The sequence below is a fragment of the Schistocerca gregaria genome, chromosome 7 (assembly GCF_023897955.1).
Source record: "Schistocerca gregaria isolate iqSchGreg1 chromosome 7, iqSchGreg1.2, whole genome shotgun sequence".
Taxonomy (NCBI): domain Eukaryota; kingdom Metazoa; phylum Arthropoda; class Insecta; order Orthoptera; family Acrididae; genus Schistocerca; species Schistocerca gregaria.
This window is the reverse complement of record NC_064926.1, coordinates 132,975,715-132,994,574: the sequence shown is the minus strand read 5'-3', so window position 1 is coordinate 132,994,574 and position 18,860 is coordinate 132,975,715. Positions and strand designations below refer to the sequence as shown.

The window sequence follows — 18,860 nt, the reverse complement described above, 5'->3', positions numbered from 1 at the left end:
AAAATTTTAAAAACTGTTAATAATTACATAAATGTGCAATAATTGTACATCATGTGCTACTTTTAACAAATGTGTATTATACTGCTTAAATTGTGTGCTAAATTTAGGGGGTTTTTGTAATGCAAAGTACCCTATCACATCATTCAGTGACAAACATGTAATGATAGTCTGTGATGTCATGGTAACACATGGACATTCATTGTGAACCACAGAATTAATTTTATCACTCCATTTCTGTTAATTAAATATGAGATCTAACCGGTAGTTTCCTGTATATGTTCGTTAGGCTATAACAAAGAGATTGTATAGTTTGGAAGGTGACAACATACATTTCTACTATGTAAATAGTGTGAATGTGGCACAGCTTTTATCATCATGTTTAGTATTGTAGGGTTTTTTAACTTTTGGATAACTACCTCTCTACATTTAAAAGATGTGTATAGAGAATACATGTCCGTCTCTGAGTGACCTAATTGAGCTGCCTTCCTGTCATGAATAATTCAAGAACACTGGCAATGATCCTTAAGTTTGCTGTGCTTTCATATAACACGAAATACATGCTGTAGAATCCAAAATGCTCAGCCTTTCTTGATAGTTTTTCAGGCACAGTTACACATTTGTAAACAAACTTAAAGACCAAACAGTTGTTAGGTGAGTACTAATATGTTGTATACGCAGACTAAATTGTTCCTAGATTGCTAAAAAGTGAAGAATTTAATTACTTTTTCATAATCAAAAAACAACTTATGATGATCAGTGTAAGATCGTACCTGACAGTTAGCAGTGCCATTGCCAACTTTCAGGTGCATGCCACTAATGGTGAAACAATAGCCATCGATAGAGCTGTGTCAACACTGAGGCATTGCCATAGGCATACTTACAAAATCATGTTATGTGACTGGTTGAGGTAGGTGCACTAAGCTGCACCTCGCTGGAACTGTCGTTAATCTTCTTACACCAACACAGCTGTGCAGGAAAGTAAATATTTTTATTTGGTGCACTGTTACTGTGTTAGTTTCGTGGGATACAGAAATAACACCCTAAGACTTGAGATAGATTCAGGTTTCACTGTCCTGCATGCTGAATTTTCTGTAATGTGAAAATATGAAATAATGTAGAAGAGTACAATTTCTTTTTTTTTTGCACAACTCACTTTTATTAAACTTTTTGTATTGTTTTGCAGAATATTCACTAATATGTTCCTACACAAGCATCTACCTACATTTTAGTATAAATTCCAACTGATAATATAGATAGCTTTCATCTGTGTCCTCCTTTGTATTGAATTACAGCTGAAGCTGGCGTGGCAGCAAAAACATGGGTGCTAAAGTGATCTGCTAACCAAATGCAAACATAAGAAAAGCAAACAATACATATGCTGCTATGCAGACCTGCAAGTGTGTTGCACAAGCATTTGTCATTGGGTGTCTTTTTTTTAAATTATTGTTCATATTTTTCAGGATACTATCAAGGCCTGAGAGACGCTAAGAAGGGTAGACAAAAGCTAAGCCACCCTCGGATGTATTCAAGGAAGAAATGAAACTATGGGACTTATATTTTTATACCATAAGGAGCCATGGACTTACAGAAATTACTGTTTCGAACCTTTTGCAATGTTCTGCCAGAACTCATCTGAAGAGATACATATACTTTTTTATATTAATTGTAAAGAACCTCAATGTGTAACATGACTTCCTTCAGAAATTACATCTTTCCATATTTGTATGACACTGTGAGATTGTAAAATAACTGTTTATCATTTCTCACTTTAAACTGGAATGTGATAATAAAATACTGGTAATTTATATATAAATATAAAAAGTTTCTTCTGTTTCCATTTTATGGTCATGACTTCATTTTTTTCTTTCCTTGGCAGTAGCTTTGTTTTAACTATGCAGATCCAAAATCTTCCTGCCACTTCTGATACTTGGAAACAAGGTGAGATGCTGAAGGTCTTGTTTTTGTCAAAGCATGCATAACATCATCTGTTGAAATAACTTTGGCCTTCAGCTTACATAAATTTGTACCTGCAAAATAGAAAATAAAGAAACATAATTATTTGTTTATAATCACAGAAGATTACTTATGTTTTGGATTTGTGATAATTAAGTCTGTGTGGACAAAATCATTATTAGTACTAATACGATATAACACCACCAGGTGTTAGTGAGCAGTGCTGTTAGGAGACCAAAACCTGGATGAAACCACTCATTTTGTGAGAGTGTAAGCTTCTGCAGCCATTGTCCTCTTCAGTAAAACTTTCCAGATACCTAGCTGCACTGTTATGTTTCCTATGAAATGCATTAAACTGTCACATACCTGAAAGTGTTGTTGAGCCATTCATTGTGACTAAAAGCTTGATACTTATTGTAATATAAAGTACTGGACAAAACTTTCAGATTTATTGACAGATCACATAATCTCTCACAGTTTATCATATCCATCATATTTTTCTAGTGGTCCAGTTGGAATACATGAAATATACAGCATGAGTAAGACCTTGCCTATTGTAGTAGCTTCTGAACCAGACAAAATTTGAGCTTGGCTGGCACACAGAAACAATGCTGAATCTTATTTAGAAATCTGAATGTTCCTTTTCGTTTCTTTCCTATTTACTGTTAAAGGAAAAATATTAGGATTGCTCCCTGACTTAATTTACAAATCCCAGGATTCAGTCCTCAGTGGCCCAATTACTTTTTCCGTCATGTACTGAATTTGCCACGTTCCACAATGATTTGTATATGTGAAAATACTGAGTTGCTTTGTAGCTGAATTCACATTAAACTGTAGATTCCACTTGTAACTGATGATGTAGGTCAGTTCAGGAGCTACAGCCTTCAAGACCAAGACAGCCTTACTCTCTATTAGATTGAACAGATAGTCGGAGGAAGGCAAAGCCAGTCCAAACTATGAATCAGGAGTGATGAGCAAAAAACAAAGTAATTAACAGAAAATTGAATCTGGGCCCATCTCGTATAAAAAAGTAATAAATTGCACATGAAATGAATATATTTTGAGAAGCAAGTTCTCATCCTCAGGCTAAGTACATGAGAATTTTCACAACTGCTAGACAAGGAAACGTCAGACTAAACAGTTTGTGCCTTCGATTATAATTGGTCCTCTTTGTGCCCCATCAGTTTCATAGAATCGATCTACCTGTTTCTTTCTATAAAGCACCTTTTCCCACGAGCCAACGCAGCATTATCAACATTATGGGTTCCATAACATGCTTAACGGAAGTCCATGTGGACCAGCCTCTCAGCAGATCCGTGGTCTGTGTACTGAGGTTACTAGCTGTTGTCAGTGTCCACATCACTGATATTCATGTGTCACTTTAATAGATCACTGAAGTATAGGATATCACTCCAGTACAAGCTGTGTTCTACAGAGCCTGTAAAGAATATATTCGAGCTATTTATTTAAAATATTCACACTTTTTTTACTTTACAAAGTTTTTTCTAGCTGTTTGAAAGTCAGTTTTCTTCCCTTCATCAAGCAGAATTTCCACATTAGTGCCAAAGCTTACCATCCTTATCTTCACAGTTGGTTACCAAGCAAAATGGTGCATTTGCCAAATGCAAAAACAGACAGAAATGTTCCATCACCCACCAGTTTTCTGTAATATTAAAAAAAATTGTCATGCTTGTTAGGATATGATGCTGAACACAGTGATTAAAAGATTGTAATTTTATTTAAATTGGGTCAACAGTTGACTTATTTGCTGTAGTCAGTTGTTGACTGACTTATGAGTAGTGACAGATAAATGGAGTGTGTTCTGAAGGACTGTGATTCAGGACAAGAAACAGGTCTTATAAATGTGTTAACAATAAAAACAATTTTTGTTAAGCTTATAGTGAATTCAGTTTTAACACACAGAGGTGAATCTGATTCCTTAAATTAACTGAGATTAGAGTTTTATTCTAACAATAAAATAGATGTGAATAAGTTTTGAGCTCCAGAAATCTGTTAGCCATACATGTAACATTAGTGTGACTATGAAGGCTTTCCCGGCGTAATAATTGATAATATTCTTCTCGGGTATGCAGCCGGATCATAATGTCTTCATGACACAATATTTCCGCGGTCCAACTGGCTGCCATCTTCAGGTGAGAATGCTGGTGCACGATCTCGCGGAACTGACTTCCCAGCGCAAGCGGCGGCCCCTATATAGGCCGCAGAAGACCCACAACGCGTGCGCGAGAAGGTGCCGTAACTGCCCTCTAGCGCAGTAGACATACCCCACCGCCAGTGATGGAAACAGCCGAAATCGAGATATCGCTGTCAAAAATTAAAAAATAAATAAAAATTTTATTCCGACGATAGAAGCACAGACCGTTGTTTTTTAATGCCAGATAACACTGGGTCCCTAGTCTTACTTAAAAGAAAACCCTTGTCTCTATTAATAAGGTTGTCAGATAACCGAATCTCTATGGACTCTTAAAATACAGTCCCAATAGCGAAATGCAGGGGCAACCATTTGTGTCTCGTCATATAGTATTCTGTGTCCGTCGGTGAAACAGTGTTCCGCCGCTCCTGAATGGTCCGGATTGTCTGACCAATATAAGCCTTTCCACAGTGGCAAGGGATCTTGTAAACACCAGGCTTCCTCAAACCCAAGTCATCCTTAACAGAGCCAAGGAGCGCTCTAATCTTGGCTGGCGGACGAAAAATACTTTTGATGTGATATCTTTTCAGAATCCTTCCTATCTTCGAGGAAATGCTCCCAGCAAAAGGCAGAAAAGCTACCGATTTGCAGGTATCTTCTGGTGGTTCAGGCGAAGGTCTAAACTGGAAAGCACGACAGATCTGTTTATCTGTATAGCCATTCTGCTTGAACACAATCTTAAGATGGTACAGAAAGGCTGTACAGAAAGGATGATGGGACACTGGGACACAGCGTTTATCGAAAGCCTACGCATACGGACCGTTACTTATATGCTTCTAGCTGTCATCCATCGTTCCAGCGTACGGGGGTCCTGCGGACGTTGGCGAGAAGAGCTTGTGCCGTTTCAGATGGAGAAAGCTTGACACAAGAATTGGACCATCTTAAGATTGTGTTCAAGCAGAATGGCTATACAGATAAACAGATCTGTCATGCTTTCCAGTTTAGACCTTCGCCTGAACCCCCAGAAGATACCTGCAAATCGGTAGCTTTTCTGCCTTTTGCTGGGAGCATTTCCTCGAAGATAGGAAGGATTCTGAAAAGATATCACATCAAAAGTATTTTTCGTCCGCCAGCCAAGATTAGAGCGCTCCTTGGCTCTGTTAAGGATGACTTGGGTTTGAGGAAGCCTGGTGTTTACAAGATCCCTTGCCACTGTGGAAAGGCTTATATTGGTCAGACAATCTGGACCATTCAGGAGCGATGTGTTGAGCATCAGCGGCGCACACAAGGCTGCTTCAACCTGAGAAGTCTGCAGTGGCGGAACACTGTTTCACCGACGGACACAGAATACTATATGACGAGACACAAATGGTTGCCCCTGCATTTCGCTATTGGGACTGTATTTTAAGAGTCCATAGAGATTCGGTTATCTGACAACCTTATTAATAGAGACAAGGGTTTTCTTTTAAGTAAGACTAGGGACCCAGTGTTATCTGACATTAAAAAACAACGGTCTGTGCTTCTATCGTCGGAATAAAATTTTTATTTATTTTTTAATTTTTGACAGCGATATCTCGATTTCGGCTGTTTCCATCACTGGCGGCGGGGTATGTCTACTGCGCTAGAGGGCAGCTACGGCACCTTCTCGTGCACGCATTGTGGGTCTTCTGTGGCCTATATAGGGGCCACCGCTTGCACTGGGAAGTCAGTTCCGTGAGATCGTACACCAGCACTCTCACCTGAAGATGACGGCCAGTTGGACCGCGGAAATATTGTGTCATGAAGACGTTATGATCCGGCTGCATACCCAAGAAGAATATTATCTATGTAACATTATTAACTGGCTAGTTAAAATTGTCATGTCATGTGTCTTTTGCAATGCCTGTGATATGGTGTGAACCTAAGAATCATGTAAGAGACTGCTTCTTCTGTTCGACAGATATATCTGGAATAAGATCAAAGTCCAAACATACTGTTAGATATGTCTTTAGAAGCAGCAATTCAACCAGTGCATTTAGGACCATGCCTCCCCATACCAACTCTAGCAGAATACAAAAATGTGACTTTAGATTTTGAAAGTGTTGATGACATAAATGAATTACAATAATAGTGATCCAGATTTTGAGGAGTGAGTTAAAACAAAGTAACCTCATTTTCTAAAACAGGAAGGTCTAAATGACTTAGTTCGTGATCTCGGGCTACCTAAAAGTAAAGCAGAGTTATTTGTTTTGAGATCGAAAGGATGGCACCTCCTGCAGCATGACACCAAAGTTGTTTATTTTTTTGCCAAGAGGAACTAGGGCACTCATTTTCTAAACAGAAGGACCTACTTTTCTGTAATTATGTTGATTCTGTGATGGAGTCACTGGGTATTGAATATGAACCCTAAGAAAGCATTTGTTCATTGACACCCCAAAAACTACCTTGAAAGGGTCTTTGATACATAATGGAAATCAGTTTCCATTCAGTCCTATAGTTGACACAGTTAGTATAAAAACAGTTACATAAACGTATCTTCCTATTCAGTATCAAATGTGGTGACTATTCATAGCAGATATGTACAGATTTTAAAGTGATAGACATTCTATCCTCCCCCCATGAACCATGGACCTTGCATTGGTGGGGAGGCTTGCGTGCTTCAATGATACAGATAGCTGTACCATAGGTGCAACCACAATGGAGGCGTATCTGTTGAGAGGCCAGACAAACATGTGGTTCCTGAAGAAGGGGCAGCAGCCTTTTCAGTAGTTGGAGGGGCAACAGTCTGGATGATTGACTGATCTGGCCTTGTAACACTAACCAAAATGGCCTTGCTGTTCTGGTACTGTGAATGGCAGAAAGCAAGGGGAAACTACAGCTGTAATTTTTCCCGAGAGCATGCAGCTTTACTGTATGATTGAATGATGAAGGCGTCCTCTTGGGTAAAATATTCCGGAGGTAAAATAGTCCCCCATTCGGATCTCCGGGCGGGGACTAATCAAGAGGATGTTGTTATCAGGAGAAAGAAAACTGGCATTCTACGGATCGGAGTGTGGAATGTCAGATCCCTTAATCAGGCAGGTAGATTAGAAAATTTAAAAAGGGAAATGGATAGGTTAAAGTTAGATATAGTGGGAATTAGTGAAGTTCGGTGGCAGGAGGAACAGGACTTTTGGTCAGCTGAATACAAGGCTAAAATACAAAATCAAATAGGGGTAATGCAGGAGTAGGTTTAACAATATATAAAAAATAGGAGTGTGGGTAAGCTACTTCAAACAACATAGTGAACGCATTATTGTGGACAAGACAGACATGAAGCTCACGCCTACTACAGTAGTACAAGTTTATATTGCCAACTAGCTCTGCAGATGATGATGAAATTGATGGAAACCCAGTTCTAAGCAAAGAAGGGAAAGCAGAAAGGTGGAAGGAGTATATAGAGGGAATATACAAGAGTGATGTACTTGAGGACAGTATTATGGAAATGTAAGAGGATGTAGATGAAAATGAAATGGGAGATATGATACTGCGTGAAGAATTTGACAGATCACTGACCCTACAACTTATCTTAGAAGTAAGATTAAGGAAAGGCAAACCTACGTTTCTAGCAGTTGTAGACTTGGAGAAAGCTTTTGACAATGTTGACTGGAATACTCTCTTTCAAATTCTGAAGGTGGCAGGGGTAAAATACAGGGAGCGAAAGGCTATTTACCATTTGTAAAGAAACCAGATGTTAGCTATAAGAGTCGAGGGGTATGAAAGCGAAGCAGTGGTTGGGAAGGGAGTGAGACAGGGTTGTAGCCTATCCCCGATGTTATTCAATCTGTATATTGAGCAAGCAGTAAAGGAAACGAAAGAAAAGTTTGGAGTAGGTATTAAAATCCATGGGGAAAAAATAAAAACTTTGGGGCTCGCCAATGACATTGTAATTCTGTCAGAGACAGCAAAGGACTTGGAAGAGCAGTCAAATGGAATGGACAGTGTCTTGAAAGGAGTGTATAAGATGAACATCAACAAAAGCAAAACAAGGATAATGGAATGTAGTTGATTTAAGTCGGGTGGTGCTGAGGGAATTAGATTAGGAAATGAGACACTTAAAGTAGTAAAGGTGGTTTGCTATTTGGGGAGCAAAATAACTGATGATAGTCGAAGTTGAGAGGATATCAAATGTAGACTGGCAATGGCAAGGAAAGCGTTTCTGAAGAACAGAAATTTGTTAACATCGAGTACAGATTTAAATGTCAGGAAGTCATTTCTGAAAGTATTTGTATGGAGTGTAGCCATGTATGGAAGTGAAACATGGATGATAAATAGTTTGGACAAGAAGAGAATAGAAGCTTTCGAAATGTGGTGCTACAGAAGAATGCTGAAGAATAGATGGGTAGATCATTTAACTAATGAGGAGGTATTGAATAGAATTGTGGAGAAGAGGAGCTTGTGGCACAACTTGACTAGAAGAAGGGATCGGTTGGCAGGACATGTTCCGAGACATCGAGGAATCACCAATTTAGTACTGGAGGGCAGCGTGGAGGGTAAAAATCGTAGAGAGGTACCAGGAGATTCAGGACGATGTAGGCTGCAGTAGGTACTGGGAGATGAAGAAGCTTGAACAGGATAGAGTAGCATGGAGAGCTGCATCAAACCAGTCTCAGGACTGAAGACCACAACAACAGACATTCTATACAAAATTTTGCAGCTTCCTGTGCATGTAGGATAGAGAGAAGCAGCCATTGTATTAAGAAAAGTTGCCCAAATAATCGTTCAATCCAGAACAGGCAAATGTTCATCAACCACTTAAAAGGGCTGACAAAATTGTGTTGCCTCCATTACATATCAAATCTGGTTTGATTATGAACTGCGTAAAATCAATGGCTCATAAGATGAATACATTTCTCTTTGTACAAACCAAATTCTTGAAGACCAATGAAGCAAAACTAAAAGAAGGAACATTTGTTGGGCCTCAAATTATGGAATTTATGAAAGTTTCACAGTCCAAAAGCCGGTTAAATATGCAAGAATCGGCTGCATGGTTCTCTTTCAAAAAGTCATAAACCTTCTAGGAAGCTACAGGTCTCAACATTATAGAGAACTACACAGCGAGCTGATTGAGAACTGCAAGGACATGCGACATAATACGTTGTTGAAAATACGTGTTGAACTCCTAGCTTTATATCTTCCCTGAAACCCTTGACACTGTTAGTGATGAACATGGAGCGTGTTTCCACCAGAACATCACTAAATGGAAAAATTCTACTAGGGGAAAATGGGCTCAAAATATGTTGGCAGGCTATTTTTGTGCACTAGAAAGAAATTCCTCATGCAAAGCAGTCAAAAATTTGCTAAACACGCGTTTTAGATTGGTGAGGTGTATTATATCTAATGTTTTAAATTTACTCAGATTGATAATTATCTGAAATGTTATTTATGTGATTACTCATAAACTATGAGTGATGGAAAAGCTCTGTGCCAAAGACTCGAAAAAGGCACACAAAAACTTAATCAACCATTACTTTCAACATTGAAAACACAATATAGTTGACTACTGTGGCTGTATTCCCCACGTGATTAGCAGCTTTGGCAATTTATTTGTGTGCTAGGGCAAAAGTTGTCACTATGGATGAAATTCTTGTTGCTGATATCACTACTTCTTGTCCTCGAAGTCATCAATATAGTCTCTCATCTAGGGCATTCTACTGTGTCAAGTGGTTATGTATCTATGAGCTTTCAGTTGTCATCCTCAGCCATTGTCAAGTGGTATCTTGGTAACTATCTGCCACATAGCTGTGGTCCCAACTGTGATGTGCTCAGTTCACAGCCATGTATGGCAGTGTTTTTGTCCCGCAAAAGCTTTACTCTCATGATGACAGAGTTCCATGTTGTACTTGGCTACAAGCTGCCATCTTTATTGCTGATGCTGAGCACCGATCTTGAAAGGATCCAGCTTGTTTCGTGGCAGTTTTCATCATCAGTTTCATTGGGCTCCTTGTGGTTTGGTTGCCATATAAGACTTATTATTTTGTGAAAAAGAATCTTTCATGACAGTTCCTTCTGAAGTGGTGAGGTAGCAGCAGCACTGATGCCTTTCACCATCATATTGACCATCACTGCTAATCCAATTTGCTGTGAAATGAGTCAAATCCTTTCAAAATCTAAAGAACCAGCTCCTAATCTGACAAGGGTGGGAGCAAGTGCCTCTACAAATTACACAACTTTCTTTTTAGAATATGCATGTTAAAGACTGGAAGAATTCTTGGAACACTTCAGAGCATCTATGACCACATCAGATTCACAACAGAGATTGAAAAAATGTGGTGTCTTTCCATTGCTTGTTGTCTTCATCTGCTGAAAACTAGATGGGTGTCTTGCACTGTATAGAAAAACCAACTTCTACAGACTTATCTGTATGCGTTCAACCACCATCACCAGGTAGCCTTAAAGTGCACTGTTCTAAGGAGCTTTACTGTTGGGCAGAAGCCATCTTAGATGCCAAATACTTGCCAGTAGAACTGAATCACTTACAAAGTATTCAGTTGTTGCCAGACAGCAGCAACAGCAACAACAACAAATAAATTCCGGAAGCAGTTTCAACAAGGTCTTGAACACCGCTTAACAGGAGAGGAAAAAGCTTGCAGGTCTACCATTCTGTAATTGTGACAGTGAAGATCAGCTTTATTGTTAATATAATAATATACATTATGTGTCTTCAGGTAGCAGCTAAAGTCTTCAGGCCTCTGGCTAAGATACTTCTATGCATACTCAAAAGGCTTGTGAAAGATAATATATGTCGCAGAATACCTGGCATTTAGAAATTACTGTGGGAGCAGGACAGAGTTATGTGGAACTGAACATGAGAGGTGGCTGTGACTGGGGGGTTGCTGAATGTGTTATGGAAATTTGACATAATTTTACATCCAATCACACCTCTGACGACATGAAGTCTACAGGTCTGGGGGGGGGGGGGGGGGGGGGGGAAGAGAGAATAATTAAAGAAGTTATAGAAATCAAAAGATCTAATAACATCATCGATGAAGTCAGCGATTTGCATCTACATGCACTGTTTCACTCAACCATTGTGAAGCTGGGTGTGGTAGATTGAAAATGAACCTCGCTCAGAGAGACCTTCAACTTTAAAATGTGATGTTGGTTTGTACTTTTGACAGTAGGGTATCATGCATAAAGAATTTGTTCTTCCAAGGCAAGCTGTCAACCAAGTGTTTAACAAAAATGTCCTTGAAAGGTTTAGGAAAAGGGAGAATTGAGTGAGACCAGACGCTACAAATGAATGCAGCATCATAACACCCCATGTTACATGGCAACATCCATCATGGAATTTTTTTACCCCAAAAGGGATTGCTGTTCTTCAGTTCTCCCATTCACCTGATCTGAGTCCTTGTGACTCCTTTTTTCCCAAAATTGAAGAAGTCTTAAAAGTACACCATTTTGGAACTCTTTGAGAACATTCAGAAGAATGCGACTGATAATGTTAAAAGTCCTACCAGTTGAAGCCTTTGAGTGCTGCTACTAAGAAAGGGAACAATGACTCCACCAATGTGTAGCTGCCAAAGGGAACTACTTTGAAGAAAACAATACTGTTGTTTGAAAAAAATAAAAGCTTTAGTAGATAAAAAATAAGTATCATTACTTTTCTTACATACCTCATATTTTTTCGTAAAAATAAAATAAAATAAATAAATACATACACCGCTTTCAAGATCCTCCACTGCATATGATATAATGCTGCTCACATTTCCACTTCCATGTTATTTGTTCACAGGTGGTGTTATGGACTTTTTAAAATCTTCTGGTAGTATACTTTTATTTGAACTAAACACACAAGTTTATAGCATTTTTGTGTAACAGAACATATTGGATAGTGGCACTGTATTGTTTCTTTCAATTACTCCTTCCATCGCTAGTCCATATCAACCACAAACTATTTCTTCTCGTTTAACAAAAATAATTTTACTGACTTGTAAGCTGTTTCTAGGTAGCCAAAAGATCTAATTCTACAACCAGTTCCCAACATTTCTTCTTTGCCATTGTTGATTTCTGCAGCCTAAATTCCCTAACTATCTAGGATCTTGAATATGTGTCCCTGTCATTGTGACTTTCAGTTCCTATTTGAGCTTAGTCTAATGGATCAACTCATTTGTCATTGAATCAATGTGTAGCAAGAGAAATTGCTTCCCTATAACTTCAACAATAACGGGAATCAATTCTTTTGTAACTAAACACTACATCTTTTCTGATCCAGTATTGGGAGTATGTAACAACATTTTTCATCTCACATACTACTAGTTCTTTAATTGTGCATAGATTCCAATCACTTGACCAGTTTAGCACTTTTTTGGACTTAAAATGGCACTTGTTTACTTATCACCAATTATAATGACTAGTTTAGTGAGGAAATCAATATCATTTGTTCCAGGTGTTTTCTGTTTTTGCTTATTGCTACAATGTAATTTGTGTGGTTAAGCTGTATTTCCTTTAGAGCCTTCCAAGTGTACCCTCTACATGAGAGGGGGTTGGGGCTTAATGTTAAAATCATATGTTTGTCAAGTTTTATTGCTGGCACACAACCTGTTCTATCATTCTTCAAATCCATTCCTTTCTCTGAGGTCATAGCTATCCATTCTGCAGTCTTCAATAACAATTTTCATAACTTTGAGATTTAAACCATGCTTGATACCTTTAATAGATCATTTATCTCACCTGGCCATTTTCCATCTCCTCATTGTCTTAAGTCATATGTGTCATCACACTCTTTGGCATTGTATCCAATATTACTAATATTGTCCTTTCACTGTATTTAATGCATATCTTTACTCTTTGTCCCAACTCTAAATTGCACTACACATCAGCCTCCTTGCCCTAATTGGTTCTCTACAGTGCTTGTGTCAACTATCTTATAAATTTCATATCAAACGTCACAATTATGAGGCCGTCTCATTCCAGCTATTCCAAGTAGATACAGCCCCTATTGGCCATTTCAGTCTTTAAATATTGGAGTTTACCACCCTTCCAGAAGGACATAGACATTCTGTATTGCTAATCTTCTGGGCAGGGGTAATTACTTTTTTTTCTCCACTTCAACATTCCATGACGAAAGGCCCAAGTGGGTCTTAATCTAGATATAAGTATATGGGTAAAGCACACTTCATCATCACAAAACACAAGAAAGCTGCTTTTAGTTGGAGTATCCAAACGGTGTGGTTTTGTCTTGCTTTATCATTCTATGCTTCAACCACCTTTACCCAGTTCACTCTGATTAAATGGAAAAAAGTATTACTTTCCAATCTCCACTCTTTTTATTTTAAGTATTTTTGGCAAGGAGAATTCCTCTCTGCTTCTCTGCTTCTGTGTTAGACAGATAGCAGCTTATTGAGTTATTTTTTCTATGTACAATTTTAATAAACAGAGACACTATATATATATATATATATATATATATATATATATATATATATATATATATATATATATATATATATATATAATGCAGATATTCCTAGTATGAAAAAAAGAGCGAATCAGAGATATGAGAGATGAATTGTGTTATGAGTAATGACTTTCCTGCTTTTAAATGTAGACCAAATAGTGTGTTATGGAAAGGTTTCAGTCAAGCAAGTTGGCTGAAGCAATACTTGGAATAAGAGACTATCTGTGACTATCTGTCTTGGTGAGGAATTTTGTAGGAACAGCACATGGAAGACTGAAACAGTGTGTGGCAAATTATTACTCCAATGCTAAAGCTGAGTAATTTCACAGGAAAGAATGGGCAACTGTGAGAAGTGTTACATTGATGGGATTACTTTGCCTTTGCATGTCAAAGGACTCTCATGACAGAGTGAAACTCTCGCTCTGGAAACAACCCAACTAAAATATCATTCTACAAAATGTTCTCTCTCCAAGATGCTGACGCAGCAAAATATATAAAAACATGAAAAAAATGTAATTTAGTTGCAGCAGATGTGTGAACATTCTTGTAAGAAATGTTTCCTTCATAACCTGTTATTCATTTCCATTTTATTTTTATTTTCCTCACTATGGCATTTCAGTTGTGTAGCCATTCTGAAGTAAAGTGTTTAACCTATTAAATACATATTTTTTGGGTTACAATCATTGTCATGGGCAGTCCAGAGTTGGCCAGACTTGAATGCTGTAGCATGATCCTCAGGATAAACAGTCGCACACAGCCACACCATTTGCTATTGTCAAGGAGCATGGAACTTTGTGCATTGACACCACATAGCAAACAAAAAGTAATTTCAGATTGAAGCTTCAGGTTCAGCTACATCAAATGCTCTGTTGACTCAGTGGATAGAGCACTGTCACAAAAAAGTAATAGTTTAGGTTCAAGGTGCAGTTTGGTACATGGCTTTAAATTAGTAAGGGAGGTACATTCAGTACACACTTGTTTTCAAACTTAATATTCCATTGCACTGAAATATACGAAGGAGAAGTAGAGCACATAATGCAAGAAAGCAACTAAAAATATTCACAAAACTAATACACAATTCTGTAGCAAATGACTGCAAATGTCAAATTTATACATATGAAGTGAGATATTTTTAGCACTTACCAGAATCACTTTCTTCCAAGACAGAGAACAGTGGCCTGATTGCATCCATCAGTGTTTCCTGACTGACTAATTTAATGTCAGAACCAGAATACCCATCTGTGACCTGCATCATGTATAAATTGCATGTTAAGACAGGCAACAATAACTTCTTTATTAACAAATTTTACATTAAACGATATCTAATATACTGCAAATGCGGAAACTGATCCTCACTCTCTCTCTCAGCCACATACCACATACAGTAAATCCGAAAAAGAGACAGCATTCATGGATGTGAATATGTATGCTTTACACTTCTAGAAAACCATAATGACATGATCAGAAACGTGGTAGATGCCCACACTAAGAGGGGTGCTCATAAAGTTGTAGCTGTCACATAAAAAAAAAATTGTTTGTTCATTTGCAGGTTCATTTCTGCAGTCCAACTACATATTGAAATCCCATGTGGCAGTACCATAGCATGCCCCGAGACAAGGTGTAAACCATTGATAAAGTAATGTATTTTGCAGCTGTTAATTTTCTGCCTAAAGATGATATGACTGCTGAGTTAGTGGACCAGTCATTAGGTGGCACAGATACTTCTAATGTGGTCAAGCACATCTGAATTATGGAAGAAAAAGGTGGACACCATCTCTGTATGAAGAACTGGGAGTCAAAATGATAGTGCAAAAAATGAAAATCAACCATATACCAGTTTTCAACATCTTGCACTATATTTTGAGCACAGCAAAGTTCACTACCAGCCAGGTTCTGTGGCTGCTCACACCTGTTCGAAAATCCTGCCATATCAAGATCATGTCAAATCAAAGACGATGACTTCTTTACCCACCTAATCACCACGGATGAGTGTCATATGTATTACTCTGACACCGAGACAAAGGAGTGAACTAAGCCGTGGAAACATTTGGATTTATCTTTGCCGAGAGAGGCAAAGAGGCAACTGTCAATGAGAAAGCTGATGACAAATGTTTCTTTGGGTTGCCGTGGTTTGGTGCTAACAAATTATGATCTAAGGTGCAAACCATCTCAGGAGCTTGATACCAAAATCCCCTAACCAAGTTATGGGAGACTGCCATGACAGTGTCACAGAGAGCTTTTTGAGGGGGTATTTTTGCTCAATGATGACATTCTGGCTTATTCTGCTCAGTACACAGTCATACGTACTGTTTCTTTTGGCTATCAGATGTCAGCTAATCCCATGCATTCCCTGTATAAGGCATCCCGTGACTTCTCCTCTGCATCAGATCAAGAAACCGTTGCATGGCAAGCATTTCCAGAATGATGACTAGTATTCTCCAGGAGGAATGTTTCTTGAACAGCCAAAACGCAGACTTCCACTACCAAGGTCTCTGCCAAATGATCTGTCATTGGGAAAAATGTGTTACATAAAAGGGTGAATATGTTGAGATGGTTTGATGGTCGCAACTTACATTTTTTGAGGGGATAGTTAAAACTTTGAGTACTTCTCATATGTCCACTTGTTGTGACTGGTCAGGTGATGTTGCCAATAATGTTGACAATCCCAACATATTCTATGTGGGTCAAGTCTGGTGATCTTGCTGGCCAGGGGGAATTGATGATGAACAAATTGGAGAGTATGTCAAGTAACATAATCCAGTACTTTCTCATCTAAAGTGCGACACCATCCTTGCAATGAGACCAAGGAAGTATCTTATCTCAACATGAAACATACCTCTGTGTTATTCAGTCTCCAATTGTATGTTTTGCTACTCTGTGAGAGCTGGGCTGCATTTTGAGGTGTGGGAGGAAGCCTGGAAAATGACTCCCTTTGTTCATAGCCCATTACCCAGCAAATGCTTTCTGATGGTCCTTGCTGATACTCGGGAAGTGACATTGATCACATTTTGTGTTATGGACAGTCAGCAATGAATGCTTGTTTGATGGAGCAGTGTTGGCATACTGTATAAATGTAATTTCACTGACCCGAAGGTTGTAACCTTGTGTGTCAAAGTTAATATGAGGCATGTCCAGAAAGTAAGGCACTGATTTTATGTACTTGTTTGAAAAAGTGTATTTGAAAAAAAAGTATAAAGAATAGTGTTGATATATTTGTTGACTATGTTTTCACGTACTCGCCATCTTGTTCAACATGTGTGGTGGCACAAGATCTTTTATGCCCTCCTCGAAGAACTCTCCAGCCAGCTACTTCCTTATGTTTAGAAACTTTTTGTGCACCTTTAGGGAGGTGAAAAGATGATAATCTGTAGGCACTAAATCAGGGTAATATGGGAGGTGGTTCAAAAGATCCCAACCAAATGAGTTACAGAGTGCCTTGCTGGTTAAGGCTGTGAGAGAATAGGTATTGTGCAACATTTGTCTCGTCGGCATTACGCTCCTCTTGATTTGAATTTTTTGCTCTCCCAATATCATTGTGAATTGATGGTCTCCTCCTGAGACAGAAACCAAAATTATGCAATTTCCGTCCCAAAAAAATAAAAATGAGTCCAAGAGTATTTTGCCTGAAATTGTGGTTAATATTTTTTGGTAGATGGGGAACTGGTATGACACCACTGTGAAGGCTGGTTTTTTGTCTCGGGCATGTAATGAGCCTCCCACATTTCATCTACAGTCACAATAGAACTCAAAAAACCCTCATCTTCCAATTTGAGTCACTCAAGAAACTCGTGGGCACTACTGATCTGATTTTTGTTGTCTTGCTCTGTGAGATGTTTTTGGACCCATCTTGTGCACAGAGTCTGACATCCCAGATTTTCTGTGTCTTATGTAAGAGAGTTCTGAAGAGTAGTAGAAACATCACAGAAATTTCATCCACTGTCAACCTGTGGTTGTCATGAACAATTTCCTCATTTTGGACCAACTCATCAGTCAGAATCAAAGGTCCTCCACTCCTCTTCTTGTCACAGAAATTTGTTCTGTCTCCACTAAACCCCCTACATCACTTAAATACACTCATTCTGTTCATAACACCGTCACCTCAGACCATTTTGTTTCGCAAAAAACTGTTTGTAGGTATTATTCCTTCTGTTATTATGAAATGAATCACAGCATGTGGCTTGCACTTGATGGGATTTCTTACTGATATCTTTTACACAACTGGACACTACAACATGAATTTGTATACTACTGTGTTCTGCAATGCTCGCTTTGGTCAGGGAATCCCTGTTTACCACTCAGTGCTGCCAATCATTAAACAAAAAACACAATCCATTATGGTCACAGTGTACTTACTTCCTGAACATGCCTTGTAATACCAGGTGCTGTAGATGTTACAGAGCATAGCAGATAGGGAGACAACTGTTCCAGAAGATGAGATTAATATTTAATGTGTTCACAGAAAGAGATCAATATAGTACCAGTCTCATTTGCCATGCATGCTAAAAACAACCATAAAGCTGATGTGTGGTGTTCCAAAAACAGGTGATAAAAGGTAATCTAGTGTAGGAAATGGGATACTTTACAATTTTATATACAGGTGCAGATGTATGCAGTTTATTGGTAGATGCAGGTGTTGAAGGAAGTCTACACATTCAGGAAGAGTAGCATTTAAATGCGTATCTTCCCACTCATATTTAGCTATTCCACAGTTTACCTACACTGATTAAGAAAAATACCAAAATTATTTCTTTTCCAAACACATGAACAGTATCCTTTTGTATCTTTTTGCAATACAACCTAGTGCACTCTCTAAAATGTTTGCAGGATGTTATACCTCTGTCTACCATCCTTCCATCTTTTGCAAGAAGTGTGTGAGCCAGAATGTATCTAAAGGAATAATTTTCTCCCAGCAAGTATGCTGTGGGATGTTAATTTAGGTCCTTCCCAACCTATGTTTTAATGAAAAAAATTATAGGTAAGTGTGCAATATATTATTAACTTTGATAATAAGGCTGCAAGTAAGAAATCCTTGCTGTCGTTGCAAATGAAGTGGTCTATTTACAGTGCTCAGACAGACACCAAAAGTGAATAATGGACGAGTTGACTTGTTACATGGGCAAACCATGTTTTTACAATATGCAAATAATATGTGTAGCTATGCTGATTGTAGATCTGAGTAAGTCATCCAAGAGAACTGCATACAAGGGATGGTTTAAGTTAAAATAGGCTCTGATGTAGGTACGTTATAATTATAATAGTTTGATTACAATACTGGTGATAGATCATAAGAAACAATAATATCCATAAAATACCTAGGAGAAATTGTAAGTAATTTCA

At 38.3% G+C, this 18,860-nt stretch overlaps 2 protein-coding genes across 2 annotated transcripts in view; one reads left to right on the top strand and one right to left on the bottom strand.

The window, feature by feature from the left end:
* The window catches only part of LOC126282219 (survival motor neuron protein), a 108,284-nt gene extending 106,447 nt beyond the window's left edge, over window positions 1-1,837 (top strand). Inside the window, exon 7 of the mRNA XM_049981766.1 lies at window positions 1,461-1,837. Coding sequence (XP_049837723.1) covers window positions 1,461-1,540 — 80 coding nt within the window. The 3' untranslated portion in view covers window positions 1,541-1,837. The remainder of the gene's footprint in view (window positions 1-1,460) is intronic.
* Window positions 1,129-18,860, bottom strand: part of LOC126282217 (katanin p60 ATPase-containing subunit A-like 2) — a 197,799-nt gene continuing 180,067 nt past the window's right edge. The window contains exons 9-10 of the mRNA XM_049981765.1: window positions 14,667-14,769; window positions 1,129-2,027 (exon numbers count right to left, since the gene is read on the bottom strand). Coding sequence (XP_049837722.1) covers window positions 1,891-2,027; window positions 14,667-14,769 — 240 coding nt within the window. The 3' untranslated portion in view covers window positions 1,129-1,890. The remainder of the gene's footprint in view (window positions 2,028-14,666; window positions 14,770-18,860) is intronic.